Source organism: Cuculus canorus, chromosome 4, assembly GCF_017976375.1.
Source record: "Cuculus canorus isolate bCucCan1 chromosome 4, bCucCan1.pri, whole genome shotgun sequence".
NCBI classification, from domain to species: Eukaryota; Metazoa; Chordata; class Aves; order Cuculiformes; family Cuculidae; genus Cuculus; species Cuculus canorus.
Genome location: NC_071404.1, coordinates 77,103,398 through 77,128,648, shown reverse-complemented (window position 1 = coordinate 77,128,648; position 25,251 = coordinate 77,103,398). Strand labels below are relative to the sequence as shown.

The 25,251-nt window shown below is 38.7% G+C and overlaps 1 protein-coding gene across 2 annotated transcripts in view; it reads left to right on the top strand.

Annotated features, from left to right (window-relative positions):
- The window catches only part of LARP7 (La ribonucleoprotein 7, transcriptional regulator), a 27,091-nt gene extending 1,840 nt beyond the window's left edge, over nt 1-25,251 (top strand). For both annotated transcript variants that reach the window (XM_054064296.1, XM_009566155.2), the window contains exons 2-13: nt 3,943-4,151; nt 5,205-5,305; nt 5,413-5,496; nt 8,292-8,456; nt 9,090-9,198; nt 10,651-11,025; nt 11,847-11,976; nt 14,437-14,594; nt 15,477-15,595; nt 18,314-18,473; nt 20,446-20,537; nt 24,826-25,251. In XM_054064296.1, the coding sequence (XP_053920271.1) occupies nt 3,944-4,151; nt 5,205-5,305; nt 5,413-5,496; nt 8,292-8,456; nt 9,090-9,198; nt 10,651-11,025; nt 11,847-11,976; nt 14,437-14,594; nt 15,477-15,595; nt 18,314-18,473; nt 20,446-20,537; nt 24,826-24,906 (1,782 nt within the window). In that variant the 5' untranslated portion in view covers nt 3,943 and the 3' untranslated portion in view covers nt 24,907-25,251. The remainder of the gene's footprint in view (nt 1-3,942; nt 4,152-5,204; nt 5,306-5,412; nt 5,497-8,291; nt 8,457-9,089; nt 9,199-10,650; nt 11,026-11,846; nt 11,977-14,436; nt 14,595-15,476; nt 15,596-18,313; nt 18,474-20,445; nt 20,538-24,825) is intronic.

Below are 25,251 nucleotides of genomic sequence, written 5' to 3'. Positions count from 1 at the left end.
AAAGATTAAGTTGGGGTAAAAACACATTGTGTGTTTCCCCTTTGTTTGAAAGGTGAAGAAGGAAGAAGGTGGCGTTCTACACCTGTGCTGGGCTAGTCTGTGTGCAGCTATGTCTTGCTTTTGTGTCCGCCTCTATCCTGTCTGCTGCTTCCATTCATCAGGTCTGCTGCTTATGCCGTTCCTTAATGAGTTGGTTTAACCCAGGCATCCGCCAGGGGAGGACCAGAAAATAGCAACTTTCTTCTCAGGGCACACAGTAGAGCTGGCTTGCCAGAGGGTGGGAGGTTCTGAGGGCGGACTGTGTAGACAGATGAGAGCGCTGGGCTGCCCTTCTGTTGTCAGTGAACTGTTGGTTTGTGTAGCTGAATCCATCCCATCTTAGTCTTGGTCTGTGGGCCTGCATTTTATTAAAAAGCCCTTTTTTTGCCTCTTGTGATGACAGAAAAAAAGGGTAACCACAGCAGGACTGATGCAGTGGTGTCTGGTGGCAGCTTTAGCACTCACCACTGTCACGTGGAAGCAAAGCCTTTGCTGTTTGTAAGCGTTCCATTTTGTGGGATCTCTTAAGTGCCTTAAAATGTAGGCTTGAAGTGTTGTATTGGCTTCCTTCCTTAAAATGGGGAAAAAGCAGGAAGTTGTGGGTTTAGGTTAAGAAAATGGTGCTGGTCCGTGCGTCTTAACTCCTGTCCTTTCTTAGCTTGCTGCCCTTAGAGTGAAGTTAAAGGCAGGATAGGGACTCAAACTGTGGCAGCCTCTGCCTGTGTGTATTAGAGTAAGAACATATGCATCTTTGAAAGTAGTTACATGTTTGCTGAATACTTGCATTTATTTTGGATTAAAAGTCCAGAAAAGAAGGTGTTACCACTAACTATGTGGAAACATTTTCATACTATAAGAAGTATTTTGAATTGTTCTTTTTCCTCCTCCCCTGCTTTGCCCCATTTTGCTATTTAAAATGGCGAAAGCAGGCAAGGATTTGCATCAATGCTTAATATAAAAGAATAAAGTATATTTTGTAACTGGAGCCCTGTTTCTTCCAGACCCTGGATTACAGTTAAATTTGATTATGGTTTCAAAGATCTTTATAGCAATAGAAGCTGGGTTTGGGAATATGGCTGTATACAGGTTAGTACTGGCATATTTAGCGCTTCCCTTTTAAGAGCGTAGATAAGTAACTGTAAATTTGTGTGGACCTGTATTATTTTTATTTATATTATTTTTGCTTTCTTAGAGTTCCTTCTCCTTGCTTAATTGTCCCTCCTTTTCCTGGTTTCACTCACACTGAGATGCTGATTTTATTTCATTTGAGGAAGGCTGAGAAATGGCAGCTGTTTTGCTTTAACAGAGGGACGTTTTGGCCCTGCTTTTGCTTTCTTCTGATTTTAGTTGTTTATCAGAATGGCACTTGCAGTTGTGACAGCAGCACTGTAAGAGTTCATAAGTCAAAACCATGGACTGTCTTACAGTGTGGCATTGCAGCTTTCAATGATGAGCTGAGTAAGTAATTTGCAAAAGTAATTGCAAATGAAGAGAATACCACCCAACAGAAAGAAGTGCTGCAAGTTACCGACATGCTTACTTTATAGACAATATTCCTTTAAATCCTGAGTTTTTCTGTAGTGTTGTTTCAGATAGGACTAATTCCGTGCTGAATGTAAGATTGTATACAGATTCCAGTTATAGATTCAGAGGGGACATTTGCTCTGACTCCATTTCCAAGCTTCTCCAGAGCAATTTGCTCAAAGCTTCATTTTTAAAGGAGGTAGCACAAAGTGAGAGGTGTGGGGGGGAAAGCCTGGGATACAGCTCACAGCTGTTTTTCTTTAAGCTTGAATGAGAACCTCTCTCCTGGGAAGGATGTCCCAAGGCTGAATGACTCAAAATGCACGAAGCACTTAGATGGCTTCTTAAAATAAAGCTTTGCTGTACATCAGCCACATTCATTGTATGTCAGTGTGGCCATTTAATACTGTTCATCTACTGGAAGTATCCCATAATGACACTTTACCTTTAATGGTGCGACTTACTAGAGCACTAGGGCAAGTAGGATATTGTTCTGCTGATTATTAATATAAATATCTTGCTGAGGGCTTGAGCAGAGCTTTAATTGCTTTGGTGGGAGTTTTACCTGGCTTATCTTTTCAAGGTAGCTGTTGACCTTTCACTATCTGGAGTGGTCAGCTCACAGCAGGGAGAGACACTGATATCCGGCTAAGGGAAGCCTGATTTGCACAATAATTTGAAGTCCATTTCCATTTTCGTCATCCTGTTGTAGAGGTGGGCTTCCTCTCTGATGGCTGTACTCACGTTTCCTTCTATGTAGCCTTGGCAGAGAGCTGAGAAGTCTTTCATATGGTGATTGCTACATTAATTGCCTGAATTTTTGTGTTAATTTCATTTTCCAAAAGCTCTATGGGTTTGGCAGTAGCTTTGCCTTGCTCCGCTCACATAAAATAACGTGCTACAATGAATGGCAGTTTTCAAAGCCGACTGACTAGCTACAGCAAGCTTAAATATGAACAAAAAAGATGAATTGATGCATTAAAAAGGTTTTATATTTTTCAAGGCAAATCTGTACATTCAGGTCGCTTCCCTTTAGTTAATCCCTAATTTTTTGGGGCCCAGTTCTGAGGCTCTGACGGAGCTTGGGTTGCTGTTGAAGTCAGTGGCAGTTGATGAAAGAGCCCTAACCAAAGAGGAATAATGTCCAAGTGTAGCACACACTGATTGCTGCATGGACTCATGAATAAGAATGTGTCAGAACATATTGAATTAGATGAGAAGAATTTGAATTACTGCCCTTTGGTACACCTTGGCCATGACACAGAGGAGTTTGCATTTCTGAAATAACAAAGACAATTTTCAAGACACAATTTTGCTATTACCTGACCTGCCATGAATATCAACTGGGTGTCTAAGTACACCTTTGCCTTGCATTTTTCATAAGGATTAACCAATACTTCTTGGAGGTTATACCTTAAATTTTTGCAGTGAGCTCTTCAGCTGCTGTATGTGTGTCAGCATAACCTGTTTGCAACCACTGGATTTATGATGTATGCCTATTGAGCATGGTCCTTTGGCCAGATGTTTCAGAAGTATTCTGTATAATCCAGCTTTTTTTTTCTCCTTTTCCTGCTTCAACTTCTACATAAATGGGTAATCTCTGAAGTGTAAGTGTAGTTTTTGGCAGTGTTAGATTTACGATTGGACTCAATAATTTTAAAGATCTTTTCCAACCTAAGCAATTCCATAATTCTTTATAGTGTTATGAGGTTTTTGTGTTCTTTCTAGAAGTTTGTTCTGAAAGATATGAATAGTGGAGGACAAATTATTTCTGGGAGGGGAAATTGTCTGCTTTTTAGTTTTGGTTTTGGTTGGCTTTCTTAGCAAGTAGCTTGCTTTGCCGGTAACAGGGAAGTTATGCATTATTAAAACACACATTGTGGCCTGCACAAGCGCTTTAAAGAATTTTATTTGTGTGTATTTATTTATTTAATTTTAAATACCATTTCTTGTGTGATAACTCACAAAAGCAATTGGAACTGTCAATCCCAGGCTTGCTGCTGAGATTCAATAGCTGCTGACAGAAATCTAATGGAGAGGGTGGGCTGTTCACAAGGAATTCTGAATTAACACAATAGTAAAAATTTTAAATGAAAAGCCTGTGGTTTGGTTCCAACTTTCCTCCAGTGAATCTCTGGCTAAAGGATGATACTAGGTGCATAAGACACGAGTTCCAGCTTAGTCTTCACCAAGTTATTGTGTGACCTAATTTTCTTCATCTTCTGTAGGTTTTGTGTTTTTCTGTGCTGCAAATGATGAATAGCACAGTCTCACAGAGGGTGTGCAGTTTTTAATGTAAGATATACCAATAACGTTTAGTCCTTGAAATAAGAACATTTTTATTTTTCTCAAGCGTTATATTTAACTTTCTGTTGACAGAATGACAGGAATGGAGACTGAAACTTCAAGAGACAAAGCTGTGGAAGAAGAAAGTACTGAACAGAAAAAGGAAAGAGAGAAAAAGAAGAGGTCAAGGGTTAAACAGGTGCTGGCAGATATAGCGAAACAAGTGGATTTCTGGTTTGGTGACGTGAATCTCCACAAAGATAAATTTCTTCGCGAACAAATAGAGAAGTCCAGAGATGGGTGTAAGTTTACATTCAGCATATTTCAATAAACAGAAGCGCTGAATTTTCTCCTGCACTGTGTTGCTGGTGGGAGCTACACGTTCTTTTGAGGTGGTTGTCTGCTGCTGGGGAAGAAGGTTTCGTGCTGGAAACCAGCACCTGCTCACGAGGCAGATCTTGGTACTAGTGTTTAGAAATTGCCATGTAGGGCTACTGTGGGTCTCTGTCCTTCAGACAAATTGACAAATTTTGATATGGTTGATTTGACATTAGAATAGGAAATTGAGTTTGGTTCTGAAACTGCTTGCAAGTTCCTGAAGACATTAATTTACACATTGGCTGCAGCCACTAGCAGGCTTTTTCTGTAAAGAATGCTGCATGTGTGATAAATACAGTGTTGATATAACTTTTGTTTTCTTAAGGAGTCCATGTTTATTTGCAATGTAAATCATTAGTGTCCCCCCCCCCGTAGCACTGGTGAAAAGTGTAGTCTTGTGACAGCTTGGTAGTGTCCTCAGTTAAATGTAACTCAGAGCCAGTTTCAAAAAAGGCCCTTCAGAGGAATAAAATTTACCCTACATTTTCTAGAGATATTAGAGCTTGGATGTCTAACTTTTTTTATGAAGACTGATGCTCCATAGTTTTCTGTCAAGGTTTGAGCAGCATGACTCATTGCAAGTCAAGTGAAGGCAGGGACTTCTTTTGTCTTGGGAAGACCGAGTTAAACGCTTAATTGAGTACTTGAAGGAGAGACACGTTTTCAATGCAAATTGTTTTTGTGTTGTAAACTACATCAGAAAAGGGGTTTTCTTCCTTTCTTTTCAAAGACAATAGTTATCAGTTTGGAGGTGAAAGAACAAAATTCCTTTGGTAAAGTTTGCACAAAAGAAAATAAATATAGTTTTACTTCAAACTTTCATTTTGATGTTAAAAAAATTCTGTAAATCCTTGGCAGCATGGATACTTTGTTTTACAAAAATGCTGGTCTTCATGTCAGATTAGAACATTATTAGAACAATGGCTTGCTTTCTGGATTACCCTCACTTCATCTTTTGTATCTTTTTTTATCCCTAGATGTTGACATATCACTTCTTGTTTCTTTCAACAAGATGAAAAAGTTGACTACTGATGGAAAATTGATAGCTCGAGCAGTCAAGAGTTCATCTGTTGTCGAGGTATTTATTTCCCTTCTGTATTTGCTGATGCTAGAGTAATAACAATAGTGTTACTAAAGCAGGCAACGATCTTATGGAAATTGCTTGTCATTTCTTGGTCCTTGTAGCTGGATTTAGAAGGAACTAGGATCAGAAGACGCCAGCCACTGGGTGAACAACCAAAGGATGTGGACAGTCGAACAGTCTACGTGGTAAGGTTGTCCTTATGTCTGGCAGAGCGCTTTGTTTCTAAATCTGGACAGTTTTAAGGTTTCTTGCTGTTAATTCTTTGAGTGCGAGCCCCGCTATGTGTTGTCTCTGACAGTCTAATTGTGTAGAATGACATGTATTAAGTAAGAGCAACAAAACCAATATAAAGCATCCACATTGTTTTACCAGAAGTTGAGGGCAGATGTTCTTTGAGAACCTCATGGATTTAGTACAAGAAATCTTTACATAAAAGATAAAGGCTAATAAAATTTGTAGTTGTTTTTTTTTCTGTCCAAAACAAAAGGACAGCGTGAGAGGGAGGGAAATGGTTTGCACGTGTACTGAACTTGCAATGCTAAGGCCCTTACAGTAGTGTCAATATACATGTTTAGTGCAGTAAATGCTTTTTTATCGGAGATATATCTCTGCATCAGCATTTTTGTGAAGGTGGGTAGGGCCTGGGCAGGGGTGTACAATTGCTTGTGCAGCCCTCCTAAGGGTAATAAATGAAACAAAGGCAGATGAGCTGGCAGTGACCATGGCAAGAGAGGGATTACTTTGGTACACCGATTTCTTGTACCAGCATAAATCATTTTAAATGCTGAGCAAAGAGCTGCTTCACCTGCCAGCAATAAAGGTGTACTTGCATTTAGCTATTGCTGCTGTCATTGGACAAGCAACACTGGTACCAAGGAGTATTTACATTAATGTACTCGAAGCTTTAGAATAATAAAATTATTAGGTTTATCAAACAGGAACTGGCTGAGTTTGCAAGATAATGGAGGGTATTTTATAAAGGACGGTCGGTTAATGGAATGAGGCAAGTGTCATGACAAAAAAGCACTCTTTCAAGGGCAGAATGTATTGAAATGAGCAAGTCTTATGTTTGGGGGACTTGAAAAAAATGATCCAAATCCTCCGAAGAGCACACTGTCCTGTGTTACCTGGATACTGAAAGGAGTCATTAAATGAAAACAGAATAGCTTGTGATGCTGGAAAATGCCACATCTCAACATGGTGTTTCAGATATGTCAGAGTGGAACAGCTATTACCATATTGTATATCCACTTAAGTGCTGGTGTGGAAAGAGATCTGATGGTTAAGGTGTCAATTATTTAAAATCCTTTGTGTTTTTTTTAAATAGAATTGAAGCAATGTGGAATTCCCTTTGTCTCTAAAGAGCTTTTCTTGGCTCATGTCAATTTAACTACATAACTGTAGCTGTTAGCCTATGAATTAGTAATTTCAAGCATTCCTTTGATTAAGAGGTGTAATTATCATCCAGGTGAAGAAAGCTGGGTTACTGTGTTCATTACCTTCTTTAATAAAAGCCTAGAAAAGGTGTATTACTATTTTTAAGTATGTGGTATTTCTCTAACATCATTACAGGAACTGCTTAGAGCTTCTCAAATACTTTGCCTATATCATTTTTGGAAAAAGAGATTTGAAATCTAATGAGCTACGTAGTCTATACATAGTTTAAATACATAGCTAAATGGTTTTCAATTTTAAGCTTTTCTTTAAGACGAATATAGATAACTGGTGTGTTTTGTTAAGTTCTTGAATTCCTAGACATCTTACTTAGAGAATATGTAGCAATCCATTATTTTCTCTTACTACTATCTGAAAGGGCAAGTTGTTTTCCTTTTTAAAGACAGTGTATGGGGTATCTGCTCTTTATGCAGCAATTACAGAGATGTTGAGCCAAGCTGAAGGCCTGGTTTTGGCAGTGGGGGTGGAGCAGAAGTAGTCAGAGTGTTGGTAAGGTTTATTTCATTCTGGAGGAGGTGAAAGAAAAATTTCTCTATTAAATTAATATAAAGGATGCAATTAAAGCCTCTGCTGTGAAGGACTTCTGAAACTTAAGTAACTGGCTTTTCAACTTTATACCCAAATCATAATGAAATTATTTTTCTCAGGCAGGCAAAGTTCACACAAAAATAGTTTTCTACCTGAATATGGTAAATAACGTTTTCCTACAAAGAAAACCTTTTTAGTGCAGTAGCTTGCCGTGAAAAAAAATGAAGTATTGCTGACTCTCTATTGTTGTTTAGGCATGAATTTGAGAGTAGGGTTTTAATGGTGTTCAGTTGGATCTGTTTAGAAATTGATAAGGCAGGATTTCCCTTTGACTGATGAACGGAAATGTTTAGGAACCAAGATGTGTCTGCAAGGTACTAATATGTGTTTCTATAGTAAGGAGTTTATAGAAATAGAAGTCAGTTTTATCATCCAGTAAGCTGGCTGAAGGTTTCTGCTGCAACTCATCAACTAGGCTGTAAGTGCGAACTGCTGAACTTTAACATGTCAGGAATTTATCAGCTTGCATGACTCTTTACTGACCTATTAAAAATCTTCTGTGATACCTGGTTTACTAACACTGCTCTGAAGTGGGTAGTTTGAGATAATGCGGAATTATGTTTGCTTGAAGGTCGTAAATTTAGAAAGATATTCGGTGTTGCAAAGATACAGCTACTGGAGAAGCCTTGGTATCTGTCACAGGAAGAAGAAAAACATCTAAATTAAATATGTAATGTATCTGTTACAGGTGTATGAGTGGTTAGAGATCCTTTTTCTGATCACTGTTTCTACTGTCTGGATACTGTGAGCCCTAGACAAAGGCTACTTACTGAAATAGAAAAAGGTTCTCAATGTTGTCACATCTAACTTAAATATATTTCGTTGTGGAAACTTCTTAATTAGAAGAAGGAGTAAAGCATCTGATACAAGGGTATTAATGGTAGTTAGAAAGTGACATTGCTTTGTTGTGTGGTTTTTTTTGTTTGTTTTTTTTTAGGAACTGCTTCCCAAAAATGTCAATCACAGTTGGATTGAGCGGGTGTTTGGGAAGTGTGGCAATGTAGTTTACGTCAGTATACCCCGATATAGAAGTTCTGGTGATCCAAAGGGATTTGCTTTTGTTGAATTTGAAACTAAGGAGCAAGCAGAGAAAGCTATTGAGGTGAGTAACAGTGCCTCTGGTCTGTTAACATTCTTCCTGGTTGACACTGTGATAGGAATGATGTAGCCTTTACTAGGTTCACCTACTGTATCTTAGAGGAATTCCTAAAATATCGTAGTTTAAAAAATAAAACTTAGCAGAAGTTATGTTCCTGTCTCCCACCCCCGACCTCAAATCAGTTCCACAATGCTTCAGAAGTGTAGTTCTGTTAATATCCTGGAGACTTAGTGGAAGCACAGTGAGTGTTCTTGGAGATCTCGGTGTAACAGAAGACTTACTAAATTTCATCAAACAAACATGACCATACCTGTTTTTTTTTGTACTTAAATGTAATCTGTAAGTTTAAACATATTTGTATTTCAGTGTCATTATGATAACAGATGGATAAAGATATCACACTAATAATACGAAGTCTAGCATGGTCTGCACTTAAAGCAAATGCCAGCAGCACCAAAACCCAGCAAACCCACCATAGCAGTTAAAAAACAATGTCTGTACCTCTTGAGTTATGAGGGACTGTATCGTTCTTGAGTGAATGTAGGACTGCTTGTTTTCACTTGGATGGAAATTCTTCTAAAAAGATAGATTTCCTTTTTTTTTTACCAATGGTTTGTGGATTTCTTTTTTTTTAAGTTTTTGAATAATCCACCAGAAGAAGCACCTCGGAAACCTGGTATTTTCCCCAAAACAGTAAAGAATAAGCCTGTTCCTGCACTGAATACAAGTAGCAGCACTGTAGTAGGTAAGTGTTAAGTTATTGGGATAGGAAACAAACTGATTTGTGCCTCAGGGTCTGATGAGAGAGTTCTGAATTGGTGTGTTACTGCAGTCTAATCTTGTATTTCTTAAAAACTGTAAACATAAAAATGCATGTTCTTTGCCAATGTAGGCTTAAGAATTCAAGTATAAAGCTAAAATACATTCAATTTCTGACTTTTTGTTTTCCTGCTGGATAAAGAACTTAATTCCTTTTTTCCTGTGTTGCCAGCTGCCACCATTAGTCATTGTTAGGCTAGCGGAGTAGCTTTCAAAATGTGTAATAAATCATTACCTAAACATTTAGCATTAATGCATTACCTAAACATTTAGCATTAGCAAGATAATTTTGACAGATTGTTTTAAAAATATTTAATATTGGAGAGAAAGATACAGACTTAGCAGCAAAATTGTATCAAAAGATAGTGCTCATCATCTGACATTTCAGAGCAAACCTTGTGGTATCCTCTCTGCTGAAACTTTCTGTGAGAGAACTATGAAAAAAGTAGATTTTTGCCTTTCTTCTAGTTTAACACTTGCTCTTTAAGGAAAGCAATTTGTAGCAGAATGAATTTTTTTACAGCTTATTCACAATTCTGCTTCACGCAATTCCTAATTACTCGTAAAACTGGAGGATATTCCTGAGAAGGAATCCTAACGTCACGCCTGAGCATGTTTCCAGTAAATACCATGTGCTGATCACTGAAACTTTTTTCGTCATTTCAGATGATGCAATACCTTTTTCCCAGACTTCAGATATCTTCCCATCATTTTCATGAGCGTAATGATGAGTCATACGTTGTACTGCTCACTATTATCACTGAGTCTTTGTTATACCAGTAACAATTAGGACAAAAAAAAAATCAAAGATAAAACCATGCTTTGTCAAACATGCTTTAAAACTTCTTGAACTAGGCAGGGAGTAGCATGAAGGAGTACAGACTACGACAATTTTGAAGCAAGTAGACAGTTTTGAAAATAAAATAATTTTCAGATTAGTTAACATTCTTTAATTTAGCAAGCAGCAAATAGTTCTTTATTACTTAAATAGTGTGAGATATTTTTTATTTTCTGGTCTTTTTTTTTTTTTTTTTGGCCTGGAAGGAGGAAGGTATCCCCTCTTAAAACAAGTAAGGGGTGACATAACAAAATGTGCATCTGTTAAGTAGCAAAGAAGTTTAGCTCCTTTGTTTTTAATTTGAGAGCAAGTAGTCCACTTTCTGTAGTCCACCTGCCGTTGTGACACAGAGGTCTTTCTCACTTTGTGAAACTGATTTTTTTTCTCTTCTGCTCAAAATCGAAGAACTTTGCATCTCTTTTGTAGATAGAGATGGCAGAGACAAGCCTTTCATTTAATATCCCAGGTTATCACATGTTATTTACTTAGGCCAGTTAATGTGAGCTAGTTTTTAATCATTGGCAGTTTTAAATATTACAGAGGAAAAGAAAAAAAAGAAAAAAAAGAAATCCAAAATCAAGAAAGAGAGCCATGTACAGGCAGCTGTAGAGACAAAGGAATCAAATATGAACACTACGACAGAGCAAGTACCCAAGTCAAAAAGACATAGGAATTCATCGGAGTGTTCAGAAATGGAGGCAACTGAGACGCACAGGCAGCCATCAAAGAAAGAGAAAAGAAAATGGGACCGGACAGAAAGCTCAGAGGTACCTTGGGAAAGCAGACCAGGGAAGAGAAGAAGAACCAGCTCTGGAGATGGCGAGACATCAACTCCGAAAGTCAAGAAAACTGTTCAGAAGGATGAAGTTTATCCAGTAAAAGAAGAAACAACAGAAGCTCTGAAAGACTCCAATGGTAAAGTTTTCAGCGTTTCTTTTTAGCATCTCATTATTTGTCTGTATGAATGAAATCATACCGCGTCTCTTACACATAAAAACTGGTAGGCTCAGTAATGACGAAAAAGTCCAGATGAAGAAAAGTTTCAGTTAAACTGCTCTTTGCAACCGAAATAGAGTTTGTAGTGGCCTAAGTTAAGGGCAATTGCAAAAAACAGGGCTAGAAAGACACTAGAAATATAACAAGTGTGTGTTATCTGTGTAATGCCAGTGCCTTGCTGAAATTGAAGCAGTGCTGAGAGATTCACACACTAAATTTCTGTTTTTGAAAGAATGAAAACTGATAAAAGGTTGTTCTGCTTGGGTCAATAGGTGAAAAATGGTTAATAAGATGGAGGCATAACAAGGTCAGTTTAGGAATATGGTATTCCCTGCAGTTAAATTTAAACCCAGTAAAGAGATTAGGAAAGAACTTACAACAATGAAGCAGATAAATCTCATCAGAAGTAAAAATCGTTCACAAAGATGCTAATATCAATAGAACTTCATTGAAGTAAAGGGTGGATTAAACAGCCCAGACAAGTGGCGACAGTACAAGAATCTAGATAAGTAGGATTATAATACAAAAGAAAAAGCTAATGATGCCAGGTTCTTACATAAGATAAGAAAAAAAAAAGCAGTAGATGGGATTAAAAGCTGCATTGAAATCACATTTAGGTTGCCAAGAATCTGTGATTCTGAATTCAGGTATAGATAGAAAAAGGGTTGTAGCTTCTCATTGCCAATGTGTCAGTTTATGTTGGACCTAAACATTTCTTTCTTTTGGACATTTTAATGTAGACGTTTCTGTAGAAGATGACAAAGAAAAAAAAGACACGTCCCTTTCAAAATCCAAAAGGAAACATAAGAAAAAACACAAAGAAAGACACAAAATGGGTGAAGAAGTCATTCCACTCAGAGTGCTTTCCAAGTAGGTTATATAGTAGGTTATAAAAATTTTAACTATGCTACCTACTATAGACCGGGGGGGGGGGGGGGGGGGGGGGGGGAAGGAAGGAGGGGAGTGTACCTCAGAGCCTTCTGCAGCATGATAGTAATTCACTCTCTAAAAAGGAAAGTCCATGTTGGGTGTTGTGTTTGTGCATACACTTAAATGCATTAGATATTGTAGCTTTTCATCAAACCTCCGGAATTTGAAATTTCAAAGGGTTGGGGAAAGTTGTGTGAATTCTTGGAATAAACAAATGAATTCTCAGTTACAGGAAACAAGTTTTGCAAATACTTTATTACATTTTTATTCTTTAGCCCACTCATACAGCGATTTCATTATGCTTTCAAACCTTTGTAAAATTTTGAGTGTCTGACAGTCCATCACCATTGCTAAAGTGCAATTCCAATTTTTACAGAACAGAGTTGCATATTAGCAACAGTATTAGCCTGTAGGTTTAAATAATCTGTAGGTTCAATTAATCTCTTTATTACTGCTGTTAGTACCATTAGTACCTGGACCAGGTTGGCCTCTCAGGAGTCACCACAACTAAAACATGGAAGCACTTACTTTTTAGTCAGCCAGCAAGTACCTCCATGTTAAAGTTAAGGGGGTCCTTGCCATGTGATATGTGCTTGCTAAATATTTAACAGAGCCCACATGTGATGTGCAAATACATCCTGAAGGTATCCACTTCAATATATTTCCTAGGAAGAATGTTTTCCAGTTGAGAATAAAGGAGTCACCACCACTAAAACATGGAAGCACTTACTATTGAGGAGCAAAGCAAGTACATCCACATTAAAGTTGTGGGGATCCTTAAGTGGACAGACTAAAAAGTAAATTTACAAAACAATAGTAATAGAAGCATATTCATACAGTTGTGATAATGCAATAATAAACCCCACACGTCTATTTCTGTGGCTGGTTTGAGCTGCAGTAAATTTCTAGAAAAGCATTGAGGAACATTAGGATCCACCGCCACTGAAACATGGAAGCACTTACTTTTTTATGCAGCAGGTACCTCCATGTTAAAGCAAAGGGAGTCCCTTTCAAAAAAAAAAATTGAACATGCAGGCCAATAAAAAATTAATCCTGTTGAGTAACACTTGTGCTCTTCGTTTTTTGTTGGAGAAGTGTGCCTTCCATCTGCTTCTAGCCAAAATTCCATTTTTCTCCTCCTGGATTTAAAAATAGTGTCTGAAGTGTAGCACAAAAAACCCACAGCAAAAAAAATCAAGCCCTCCTGGCTGGTTCAGTATTGCGATCAGGATTCACCTCTACTAAAACATGGAAGCACTTACTTCTCTGAAATCACAGAAAGCACCTCCATGTTAAAGTAAAAGGGGTCCACAAAAAAGGCTTGTTGTCCAATTCCACTGAGATTCTGTGAGCCCTGCAGTAAATACAGAGAGAGCTTTAAACTTTAGTTAAATATAGCAAAAGGGGACAAAAAAAATGTTCAAGCTTTAAGAGCATAATCATTGCAAATACTTGCCTGCCTCATTCCTTCGGGTGCCCTCTTCCTTCCAGTCAAGTTAACAAGAAGTACCTTCCTGAGCTTGTATTTATACCAAACCTCCTATGGAATGGTGTTGCCGTTTTATCTCAAAGAATCATTACGTGGGTCTTTTGTTATTTTAATGTCTTTGCTCTGTTGAGAATGTATGATCCTGGGTGAGTCTGGATGCTTTTTTGAAGTATACAGTTGTCAGTGTTAACAGGTAAAACCATTACCACAAGATATCCTCCTCTTTAAAAATCCTCTATCAGCTTGTTTGATAGCACAGATTAGGGTAACAATGAGTCGTTCTCACAGTGGCACTATAGGCATTGTGTTTCTGAGGAGCAAAGCTCTAGCTGTTTGCAGAAACATCTCCATGTTAAATATATGTAAATATATAAATTGCTTCCATGTGGTGGTATTTTTTAACCCAAATGCATTTGAATAGTAAGGAATGTTCTTATCTCAGTAGGATTTTGGTGAGTTTAACCAGTTGTTGATTTTCCATCAATGATTTTTCTGGAAAATAAATGACTGATTCTTAATATAGTAACACAGGAGCAAGTTCACTGAGCTAATTCAGTGAATTAAGAGTCTCAGATTTTAGTGCCTATGCTCTAGTTCCACTAAAAAACGCAGTTTTCCGAGCTGTTCTATAGGTTTTATGAACGTGTAAAAACAAATTAAGGAGTCTGTATTTGAATGATGGGTTGATCTTGTTAGAACTTGCGCGGAATATTAAAAGTTAAAGAAAAATAATAGAAATGCAGTTATCGAATTTAACCGAAGTGCAGGGACGTTTCTTATGGCAGGGAAGGTCTGCACTACTCACTGTGTTCAACTTCTATTTGTAAACTGGTTTGTCGTAAGTTATTGAGTTTCTAAACGTTATTTTCTTGTCTACAACTGACATCTTGTGCCTGTGTTGCTGCTTATAGGACCGAATGGATGGATCTGAAACAAGAATATCTGGCCCTTCAAAAAGCCAGTATGGCCTCCTTGAAAAAAGCAATGTCTCAAATCAAACCTGAACCTGTGGGACAGATGGAAACAGAATCTTGTGCACAGAAAAACCCTCCGTCTGAAAATGACAAATGTAATCCTGTTTGGGATGTTCTTTTGCTTGTTTTCTTCATGATTCATGCACATATAAATTATTTCAGGTGCTGGTCCTCCAGGAACACTGCAATATGGTTTTATTGCTTTCTCTGAATGCTAAATGTTATTAGAAGCAAAAGCCCCTCACCTTGAGATCTTTGAGACTAAATAATTTTAGAAAGAAAGACTAAACAAGTAGTTTCAGCATAGTCCTGGAGCATTTGTTAAGCTTAGGGATCTTTTTAGGTAACTGTACTTATAAAAGGCTCCTAAGGGTAGATCAATCACCTCTTTTGATGATGTAACTTGGGCCTGATGTGCTTTGGCTTAACTGTATCCTCAGTGATTTACAAAACAATTTTTCAACGTAAAGCAGTAAAAAATGGCTTGCAGTTGGGTTATATCAGATTTATGGTTAAAATTAGCTTTATATATATGTCCTCATAGTTAAATTTCTACGCCTTCCAGAGACAAAATTGCTTTTTTTCTGCTCTGGACCCTCTGTTGTTCTCTTCACTAACTTAGGTACTGGCATTTCAGTGCCTGTCTGATTATTTTGATCTAGAGGATTTGAGTGTTTGACTATTGACTATAATCAATAGAATATAAATTATTTTGTTTAGGAAATACTGTAAGCTGTAAAACTTCTCTGAGACTTTTCTTGGAGATGCTTTGTCCTTTTTGTGTTTTGCTCACATTGACTTTACCTTAGGCACAGATAAAAAAATACGTAAGTTAAAATGACTTGATCTCCAGTAGTTGTATTTGATGCCTCTTGTGTTATTTCTCGTGTACATCACGTTTATGTGCTTTCATAGCATCTTTAGTTTGTGAAACTAGTGAATGTAAAACCTTTTCTTCCCCGTTTCACGTTGCCCAGCCACCAGGGCGGACTCTGCCCCTCCTGCCAAGGCGAACACAATGGGGCCCCAGTTCGTCAGTGGAGTAATTGTGAAGATCATTAGCACAGAGCCCCTGCCGGGCAGGAAGCAGATCAAGGTAATGCCTTTGTAACCTCAGGGTAGCTGTTAGCCTTTCCTCTTACAGTGCCCCCCACGCGATTGAATATGGAATTCCATTGAAACAAGTCTACTGATTTTTTTTCGTTGTTGTTTTGACTTGTTTCGCCAGTAGCTGTGTACAGATTCTTCTCTAGTACCTGCTAATGGCAGATTTTACAGCGGCAAAACAGGGTAAAGAGGGTGTTTCAAAGCCAGACTTGGCCTCTGGAGTGCTTCAAGCAATGTCAAGTTTATAATGAAAATAACGACAAGAGTAAATATTGCTCTAAGGAATAGCAGTTCTTCACGGTTTAAAAAGAGAAGCTGGAGAAAGGGTGGGTGCAGCGTTCTGTATTTGAATTCCGATCAAGAAATCTGTAATAATGTACTGGGGGGGGTTACTGTTAACAGGAATTTGAGGGCAAGAAAATGCTCTGTACATGAGAAAACCATTGTCTTCAGTAAGAGAGTCACAATTCCCAAAACTCCAGTTTAGTAGAATGACAGCAGTAGATCTTGTCCAGTAATTCATTTGCCCATTTCTTTCTTTCTCCCCCCGCCTACGGCAAATGATCTTTTTTTCTTCAATTTTAAGCAACTGTTTAGGATAACTTAAATTCTGTTTCATGTTGTGATATAAAGGTTACACATGTTAAGTAGAATATTTATTTCAAGGAGAACAGCCGGTTTTAGCTACGTCCTTTTGAAGTGAAATATTAAAAGTTTTCCAAAGGATGTAACAGCCTTTTTCCAGAAACTGAATTTTCCCTGAATACAACACAGGATATTTTCTTTCCCAAATTGCACTTTTGGATAAGTAACAACTGGATAGAATTTGAACAACTTCTAACGTGTTCAAGTAAATGTTCAGAGCACTTAGGACTGAGAGAATGGCTCAAAATGTGAGTTCCCAGATGATGTATCAGACTACTTACATTATAACTGAGTGGTCCATTGGAAGTCACTGGCTGCTGCCAAGTATGAAGTTTAGCACATGCATAAATCTAAGATGAGAACGGTCTCTCACTGAAAAGAGACTGATGATAGGGGTTCAACTTAATCAGTCTTATCTGCTTGGGCAGTTGTCCGAGTGCTGGAGATGCTGATAGATGTGGTAGTGGTTGATGTAAGGGTCTTGGGCCCCTTTGACTGCAGCCTACACTTGACTGCATCACAAATTACATTGTAGTCAGGAGCTGAGCTTTCTCTGTGTCTCCTGTAGCTGAAAACAAACCTGATTTGGTATTACCAGCTACTATTTTGGTTTAGTTATACGAAGTGTTTCAGGGAAAACTAATGCTTTATGAAAGTAGAGGGCAACAAAATAAGATTGTGGTACCCCTTGCTGTTAATGATGATGTCTGTGCTTCCAATGATAAGGAGAAGGGCAGAACTTTTCACAAAATGTGAGCAAACAAACGAGGCAAGGTTTTTAGGGGGACATATGATTGCAAAATAGAACTGTAGTTGAACAAGCAATAATCTTTAGATGTACCAGCTCTTTTTTTGGGTCAGGAGTAGAAGCTGCAACCTGTACTTGACACTGACTAGATTTTTCTGGCCATGCGGGTTGCTTTTATGGCAACTCTTCCACCGGACCTGGCTTTGCCTGTGTTCTGGGCTGTTTGCTACAGCAAACGTTGCCATAAAGCAATGCATCCAGGGTTTTTTGCGTAATAAACTTGCAGAATTGGTCTGTGTTTCTGATTTTGGGGCAGGCTGAATCAGTTCTGCACACTGGAAAGATCTCTGTAGAATAGTTTGAGTGGTAATTCGATGTTTTAATTTTTTACCTCGATACTTCCATATTTTGCTATTAAGGCACTTCTTAAAAATCATAACATTTGCCAGCTGCAGGAGATTGGGCCGTTGTAGTTTTCCATGTAAGCTGACTTTGGGATACAAGAATGAAGGGTGGAGAGGAGCTTTGTTTGGCTCTTGAATGATCTCAACAGTATTAGGTTTTGTTTTAAGGCCCTCTCTGGTCCTGGAGGGTTAAAAGCAGTGTGTGGTTCTTGAATAGAAGCATCTTACTCTGCCTGCTGTGAACAAAATTGACCAGGAATGCCATTGTCTCAGTTAATTTCCCTAACAGCGGGCATTACCAGTGAAGTACTTGAGCTGAAGGAGCTTGTGTGGCTCTTCCTTCAGCCCTTGGGGACAATTGTGAGGCAGAGGTCACTCCATAAGGATAGGAAGGGCTGGTTTACTATGACTCATTTCTCAAATAATGTGCTGTGAATGAGCCTGCTTTTATATATTTCACCTATAGAATTAAGTCAGATATTTTTCTGTTGGACAGACATAGATCGGTGTTGTAGTACACAGATAATTTGTCTTTGTAAAAGAAGTTCATACAGACATGGTAGTGAAGTAAGTGGATGATTACTGATGCTCCATTAGTAAAATCATTCCTATGTGGAAAAATTAACATCTGAAGGAATTGCTGCTTTAAATTCTTCTTGTAGGGCAAGATGACAGAGGAATAGAAGTAGGCTCATAAATCAGAATTGAGTTAAAACCATCTTATAAAAAATATTCAAAACTATTAGACAAGAGATTCATTAATTAAATGGAGAAGTTGAGTTACTGCCTTTTACTTCATGACCTTTTTGAAAATGTCAGTGACCTACAAATTGAATGGTCCCGAAGTAATTCGTTTTATATTCTTATTGAAAGCCTGGTTTATGGTCTGTGCTCTCCCATGCTCCAATAGGATGCTCTCACAGTGCTGGCTGATGTTGCCTATGTTGACATGCTGGAGGGAGACACGGAATGCCATGTCCGGTTTAAAACTCCTGAGGATGCGCAGATTGTCGTGAAATCACACAAAGAAATACAAATCAAAAACAACTGGAAATTCGAAGTTCTTACTGGTAAGACCTCTTTTTCTGATGGTAGTACAAGAGAAGACTTGAATTCTGTGAAAAGGATTGTATCGTGTGGTAGCTTTATGGATATATTTAGGTATTTTGGTAGCTGAGGAAAAGACTGCGTATTTTTTTTCTGTGAGTCTTCTCATTTTGCTGTTACAGTGGAGGGGGACAGTAAAGGGGGGTTTGCCTCTGCTCAGAGCAAAATGATTTTACTTGCCTTTATTGACTTAATTCTGTTCTTTGGAGATGGATTTATTTCAGTCACTTCTAGTGGCATTGGACTATAGAACTTAATTTGCATTTCAGCATTATGACTATAACATTCCCATGCTGCAAAACAACTTTAAATGAAGATTTTCTTGAAAATACTGTGTGAAAAAAAAAAAAAAACAGGACAAGGCTCTAACAGCATGAATAGGCTTAACAGTGGTTTTAGCCCTTCCCTCCTATTTAATCTTACTTTTCCAGGAAATGGAATAACTTAGGCCACGGTAATGCCTTTTCTAATTATATTTACACTACAATTTTTACTGACTCACCTTGGAACTTCATCCCAGTATTTCTGAAATAACTGTGCTGTTTTAAAGTCACACCTTGTATTAGATTGGAGTGGTCTGCCAAGTGTGGAGAAACCTCTTTGTGTTGGGGGAAATCTCTCAAACTTAGTTACTTTATTTATTCATAAAACTTTTAAATTTTAGACATGCACTAAAAATCCTAAGTGCATTAAAAAAAACAGGTAAAACGATGTGGATGAGATTTTTATTGTCTATGTATTTAGGTATTTTACCATGCTGCTGCACAGGTTCATACTCTAGGGCCCAGTTCCACGCATGCAGGCATGTAAACCCCCATAAATGTCAATTAAGGACTGCAGAAGGAAGAGCTGTAATGGAAGCATTAACCTTCATGATAACATCAAAGTTAATTAAAATTTGAGACTCACTGAATGCTGTTAATCTCATTTGGAGACACATTTGTCTCCAGCGTGTTCTGTGTTGCAGAGATCCATGGACAACTTGAAACGCAGCATTTTACAGCTGTGTGCTCTGCATGTATTTGTCTCTGGGTTTGTACCCTTATATAAAAAATCCAAGCAGTAGATTAGGATTAAGTATTACATTGTAGGATCAATCCATTCATGAACTTTAGATAATTTATTTTCAAACTGTTTCATTGAGTGGAGGATGAAGAGGTGTCTGGGGAATGCCAGAGTGACTCACAATAAGCCTTTCGGCCTTTCTTGGTGGTATAAGGTAAGAGAGAGTAAGGAAGATCTTTAATGCTGCCTGCTGCCCACACTAGAGCTTCCTAGTAATATTTTATATTTTAGGACTTGACTTTGACTAAAAGCCTTCAGCTTTCGTCTGACAAGACAGTAAGCGTTTACGGTAATGTTTAGATGTTATTGCGATCGAATGTATAAATAATGCTGTTAAAAGGTATGCAGAAGTGGTTCTCAAATCATTAATTCCATAACTTTGGCAGAATCTTTTCCAAGATCGCTTGGAAACTTCCCCATAATTGAAGATTTCCCCCGAGATGGTACAGCATTACATCACAAAATTCCTGTCACGATACTTACAGCACAAACCAGAGAAAACAGGGACAAACTGCTGCTTACTGCAAAATAGCCGCGGGGGGGAAAAAGCGCAAAATTATTTCATCTCGTTGTGCCCCCCGAGTTCAAATATTCCTAACTGCCAAGGAAGTCCCCAGAGTTTGAATCTGACAGTGGTTTCCTTTGCTCCCCTTGGTGTGTATCAGTTAGATGTTACAATGCCGTACAACTTCTACAAGTATGAATTTTAAGACTGATGGGTAAATACTTGTTAGCTTTACCCTAACAGGTATTTTCATGTGCGTTTACCTTCATTAGAAAAATATTGCTTCTCAGCACAAGTGAAAACACTACGTCCATTTTTATCGAATACTTTTATTCATGTGCCGCTATCTTTGTTTCTTTTTCAAGGTGACCATGAGCAACGTTACTGGCAGAAGATTTTAGTGGACAGACAAGCTAAACTAAACCAGCCTCGAGAGAAGAAGCGAGGCACTGAGAAGGTAGTTTGCAAGTATTTTTTTTTCCTGTACAGCAGTGGTTGAGAAGATGACTCTTTCTGTATAGATCTGCATTTTTTGATACTTTAACCTTTGGCTCTGTGTTTAGTCCAGTTCAGTCACTTTCTACTGACTTTGCAGCAGGGTTTTGCAGCCCCAAAACAGAGAACGCATGGCTGTCCTGGTCCAATTGCCAGATGCGACACTTCTCTTTATGGACACAACCTGAGAAAGTCCATAACTAGAGGCACGAAGTTAATTTGTAGGCTAGATTTCTTTAATATCCTGTCTGGATGAGCTCATTAAAAAATTCAGTGGTATCGATTTACTCTAGTGTACTCAAGTCCAGTGCTTTAGATTTAATTCTCCAGTGTGATAAAAAAAATTTACTTCAGAATGAATCTCTTTCTCACACCTTACACAGTGTTTTTGGTGTACAGTTGTGTGCTGTGGTGAACACTGGCGTGTTCCTAGCTCAGGCAAAAGTCTGTGCACCGGTGTCTATGTCCCAATCCAGACAAATCTGAATGCCCCTGCGAGCATCCATATCTGAGCTGCTTCCAGACCAAAACTGCCTTACTTCTAGTGAAACTTCCTTCTAGCCAGCCTTGACCTCGGTGTGCCTGTTGGGCCAGGCTTAAGGAAGTGCTGCAATGAACTTGCAGGCTGCAGTCTCCACTCCTGCTCTGGAAGGCCTTTCCAGGGGAGAAGGGTTTGTGATAAAGCTGGTCAGATCCTTTGCCTGACAGAGAGGAGCCAGAGAGTGTTTCACAGACATTTTATTGCTAGGTTTACTTGACACACATTGCTGATAAGGCTTCTGAGTTGACTTTATCCTGAATCTTTATGCTGTTGCTTGCAAAACTTCAAAATCATCTGACCTTAATTACTTGCTGGTGAGTTTGGAGACTTGGTTTCCTAGATGCACGTAATTCCAGAAGTTTTCTAGTTGTTCTGTATATAATTGGAAAGACATTACTTTGCCCTAAAGGAGCAGGAGTTGTACAGGTCAAAACCTGGTCATAGAGAAGGCGCGTTTTGCATCTGTTACCTTGTTTGTCTAAATCTTCTTTCAGGGATCCTGTAAACTAATGGATCTAGTTTTCTTTTTAGAAAGTGTGCATAAAGAATTTCCCGAAATGACTGATTTAATTTTGTTAAAAAGCATAAAATTGGCGTTGGCTGTAGTATTTATTCTTTAATGTATATAGTAAGGGGATGTGAAGCCTTTTACTGACCGTCACCAGGTTTTTTCAAACCTACTTTTACTTTTTTAAACAAAAGGTGCCTGTGGTACCTTTGCCTTTGATTTGGACTGTAGGTGCCTTGATGTTAATCTTTTGAAGATGGGTACTTGTTGACCAGACTGGTGTAAATTGGGCAGTGATGTACCTCATATAGGCCTTAGGGTGCAAACTGTCTCGGTTCTGCTCGACAACAACAGCAGCGAGGATGCAAATGTCTGCTCCTCAACCTTACCCATCACCTTGCAACTCTGGGAGGTGTTAACTTCAAAGCTCCGTGAATGCTATTTAAATGCAACGCTGTTAAGCAAAACATCAAGAAAAGAATGCCTCGCTGTAGTCAGTAACTCTTAACCCTTTACTTACTTTGTGACAGGTTGTATTGCAGAAATATAGACTGATAACATGGAACAGTTTCTTTCTCTGTTACTGAGTTTAATCTTTTATTTGAAAATTCTTCCCGAGTACTCACAGGCTGACTTCTTTTGAAGGTCGCAGTAAAAGGGAGGCAAAAAGTAATGTAATGATTCATGATTAAACTCGTACAGCTGAATCTGCTCTTTAAAGATGAGCATTTGCCTATTATCTGTTTTATAATAAAGACATCATCTTATATTTTCTTTCAATTAGTGTTTAAGTTGAAAGTTATATCCATACAGGCTTATAAGTGCAGTCATGTCAGTGTATTTATAGTAATGATGAACATGTGTGGACTGTATCACATTCCAGGCAGTGCACAGTAACAGAGCACAGAGATGCTTTTGAGTGTAACTTAAGTAGTTTGAATTTCTTCTTTTCCATGTGTTGTATAAAATATAGGCTCACCTGGCTTTCCTGCGGCATGTCAGGATAAGGGTTAGTGATCACTTTGGCAGAGGGTTTCTGGCATAATGGGTCCCTTCCAAGAAAAAAAAGTGTTAAGAGATTTTATTTTCCTTGCATAGTTCATACAATAAACGAAATGTCCAAAAGATCCCAGATATCCCAGGGTTCCCCAGAACCTGAGTAATGCCCACCTATCCTTTGGAGTTAAAATGGGTGCTCGGCGTCGGGCTTTTTCCCCAGGCTGCTCGTTCTGTCACCTCCCTACACCCCTCTGCCCCTTCCAAATACATACTCTTTATCCTGCTGTCCCACTGCCTGATAGAACATCAGCGATTTAGTCATCCAGATTAAAACCTTTCTTGCCAGAACTGTTTCTTCAGGGCAGGGCTGCTTTATGCAGACCTGAAGCAATTCAGCAATCTGTAGCCTTGAACTCTCTCTAGGCTGATTAAAGTTATCTCTTGGCAAAGCAAAGGCGTGAGTGGCTGGGCGCTTCCCACTTGGGCGCTTGTCTTGGGCGGGAGGTGCTGCTGAGCCTCCTTTGCGCCTCGTACACCGCTTCCTCAGGAGGAGAGGAGGGTGGGAGCGGTGGTAGAAGTGAAAGGCATTTGGGGAGGAAGTGCAAATCGGGTATTTGTCAAGGGCGGAATAATTTGCAGAGTATATGGGGCAGGAGGGCAGTGGGAATGCCTGGACGCAGGCCACGGTATTTTCTTCTGTATATGGTTGGGGTCTAGGGGCTGTGTCCTTGCGAGAGTGACGGGGTCCCTTTCCTTGGTTCTTTCAAGCTGATACCTGTGAGAGGGCTGGGTACCTGTTTGGAGACTTGAAAGGGTTAGAAATAGATGCTGGTACTGACTTGATTAGTGGAAAATTAGAATCCTTGAGGCCTCTTGCAAATTGTCCATCTCTGAGATGCTGGTATAGGGAAACCTGTAGACATAAACTGGCACTTCACACCTTTAAGCTTTCCTTCCAGTACTGGCTGATGAGCCACTATACTTAGTTCTACTCTTCTAATTCACTTTTTCAAATACCAGTAAAAGTAAAACTTCATTTTTTCAGATACCAGGAGTAAGAGTAACTCCTGTTTACATCTTTAGATCAATTTCTGGAGAATGGTTGAGGGAGGCAGTGTAATTATTCTGCAGCAGGTCAGACAATGCAACGTCAGCACAGAACGTAATTCCTTGATTGCCACCATCAGTGCAGCAGCATCTCTGCAGGATTAGTGTCTGCAGGACATAGCTGTGACCAGAGTCATATGGATAAATAGTAAATAAATTTATTTACATGTGAAACTCTTCGAATCTGGCAAACTCTCTACTGGTGAGTGAGCGTCCTTGACCTCAGCACCAGCTTTTGTGTTTAGTAGTCTCCATCCAGAAGAGTTAGTGTGAATTTACATGCCTGTGTTACAGATGTGGCTGGGTTCACAGGAGTTTCCTGCTCTCTCACTTTTTATTCAGATCGGGCTGCCTGTCTCATTCCTTACCATTGATTTTTATTATTACTTTTTTTCATCTTATTAATGTAATGGTAACATTTAGGAGCCCTTGCTTACAGTTAAGGAGTCTTAATGGGGCATGGCAATAACAAAGCTTGCACCTTTGCTTGTGGGTTTTGGTGTGTCTTGCAGTACCGTAGTTAAATCCGTGACTCTTTTAGTATGGATGTTTTAAAGAAATTGTTTTTGAAGTTGCTGTCAAAGTTTTGTTCTCTGTACTACTGTGCTGTTTTCCTAATGTCCTGCGAGGTGGCCCCCATCTGGATTGCAGTGGGTTTGTTTCTTTGCTGACGGAGTGTAGAAAATGATGCAGTTTTATGGTCTGACCTTGTTTTTCTTAACACCAGTAACAGCATGAGTCCAATAAAAGGGTAGGGGCTTGAACTTACTGTATGAGTCTGTTTTGGGATTTTTGAACTTGTAGTTTTGTTTTCTTCAACATGTTGGGAGGAAGAAATGGATAGAATGAAAGACGCTGCATGCACTGTCCAGAGACTGGAGAGATGCTGTACTGTCTTTGATGGTTCTGAGGCAAGAGTGAAATAAATTAAATCACGGCTGTTAGAACTCTTGTTTATCAGCTGTACAGGCTAGCTCAGCTGTTCAGAGAGAACTTTGTCTTACAAAGTTTTGTAAATTGGTGGAGATAGTGAGATAAAATCAGACTAATATAATTTTCCTCTAAACTTTTCTGTGTTATTTTTCCTATTTGCAGTTGATTGCTAAAGCTGAAAGAATGAGACTTGAAAAGACTCAACAAACAAGTAAACATATTCGCTTCACTGAAGAGAACTAACCAAGACTGATCACAGCCCTGAGAGTGAACTAGGTATTAAAAATAAAGCATCTGAAAACAGACCCCACAAACACCACCGCTTACAGCAACTCCAGCTGGCATCAAACCCCAGTCCGCTTGATCCATAAGTCTGCAGATTGCAAGTATGAAGATTGTTCTGAATCCCATTTTTAAATAGGTTGAATGTTTACTGCTTCTGAGCCTTTAGGTAAAGCTTTCGGAAAAAAAATGTATTGAGAGATACTGCTTTGGTTCACTTCTGTTTTTTTGGTTTTGTACGTTGAAGTTTTCTACACTAGGTTATGAAATAAAATCAATGCTTAAGAAATTTCTGGTTGTGCATCT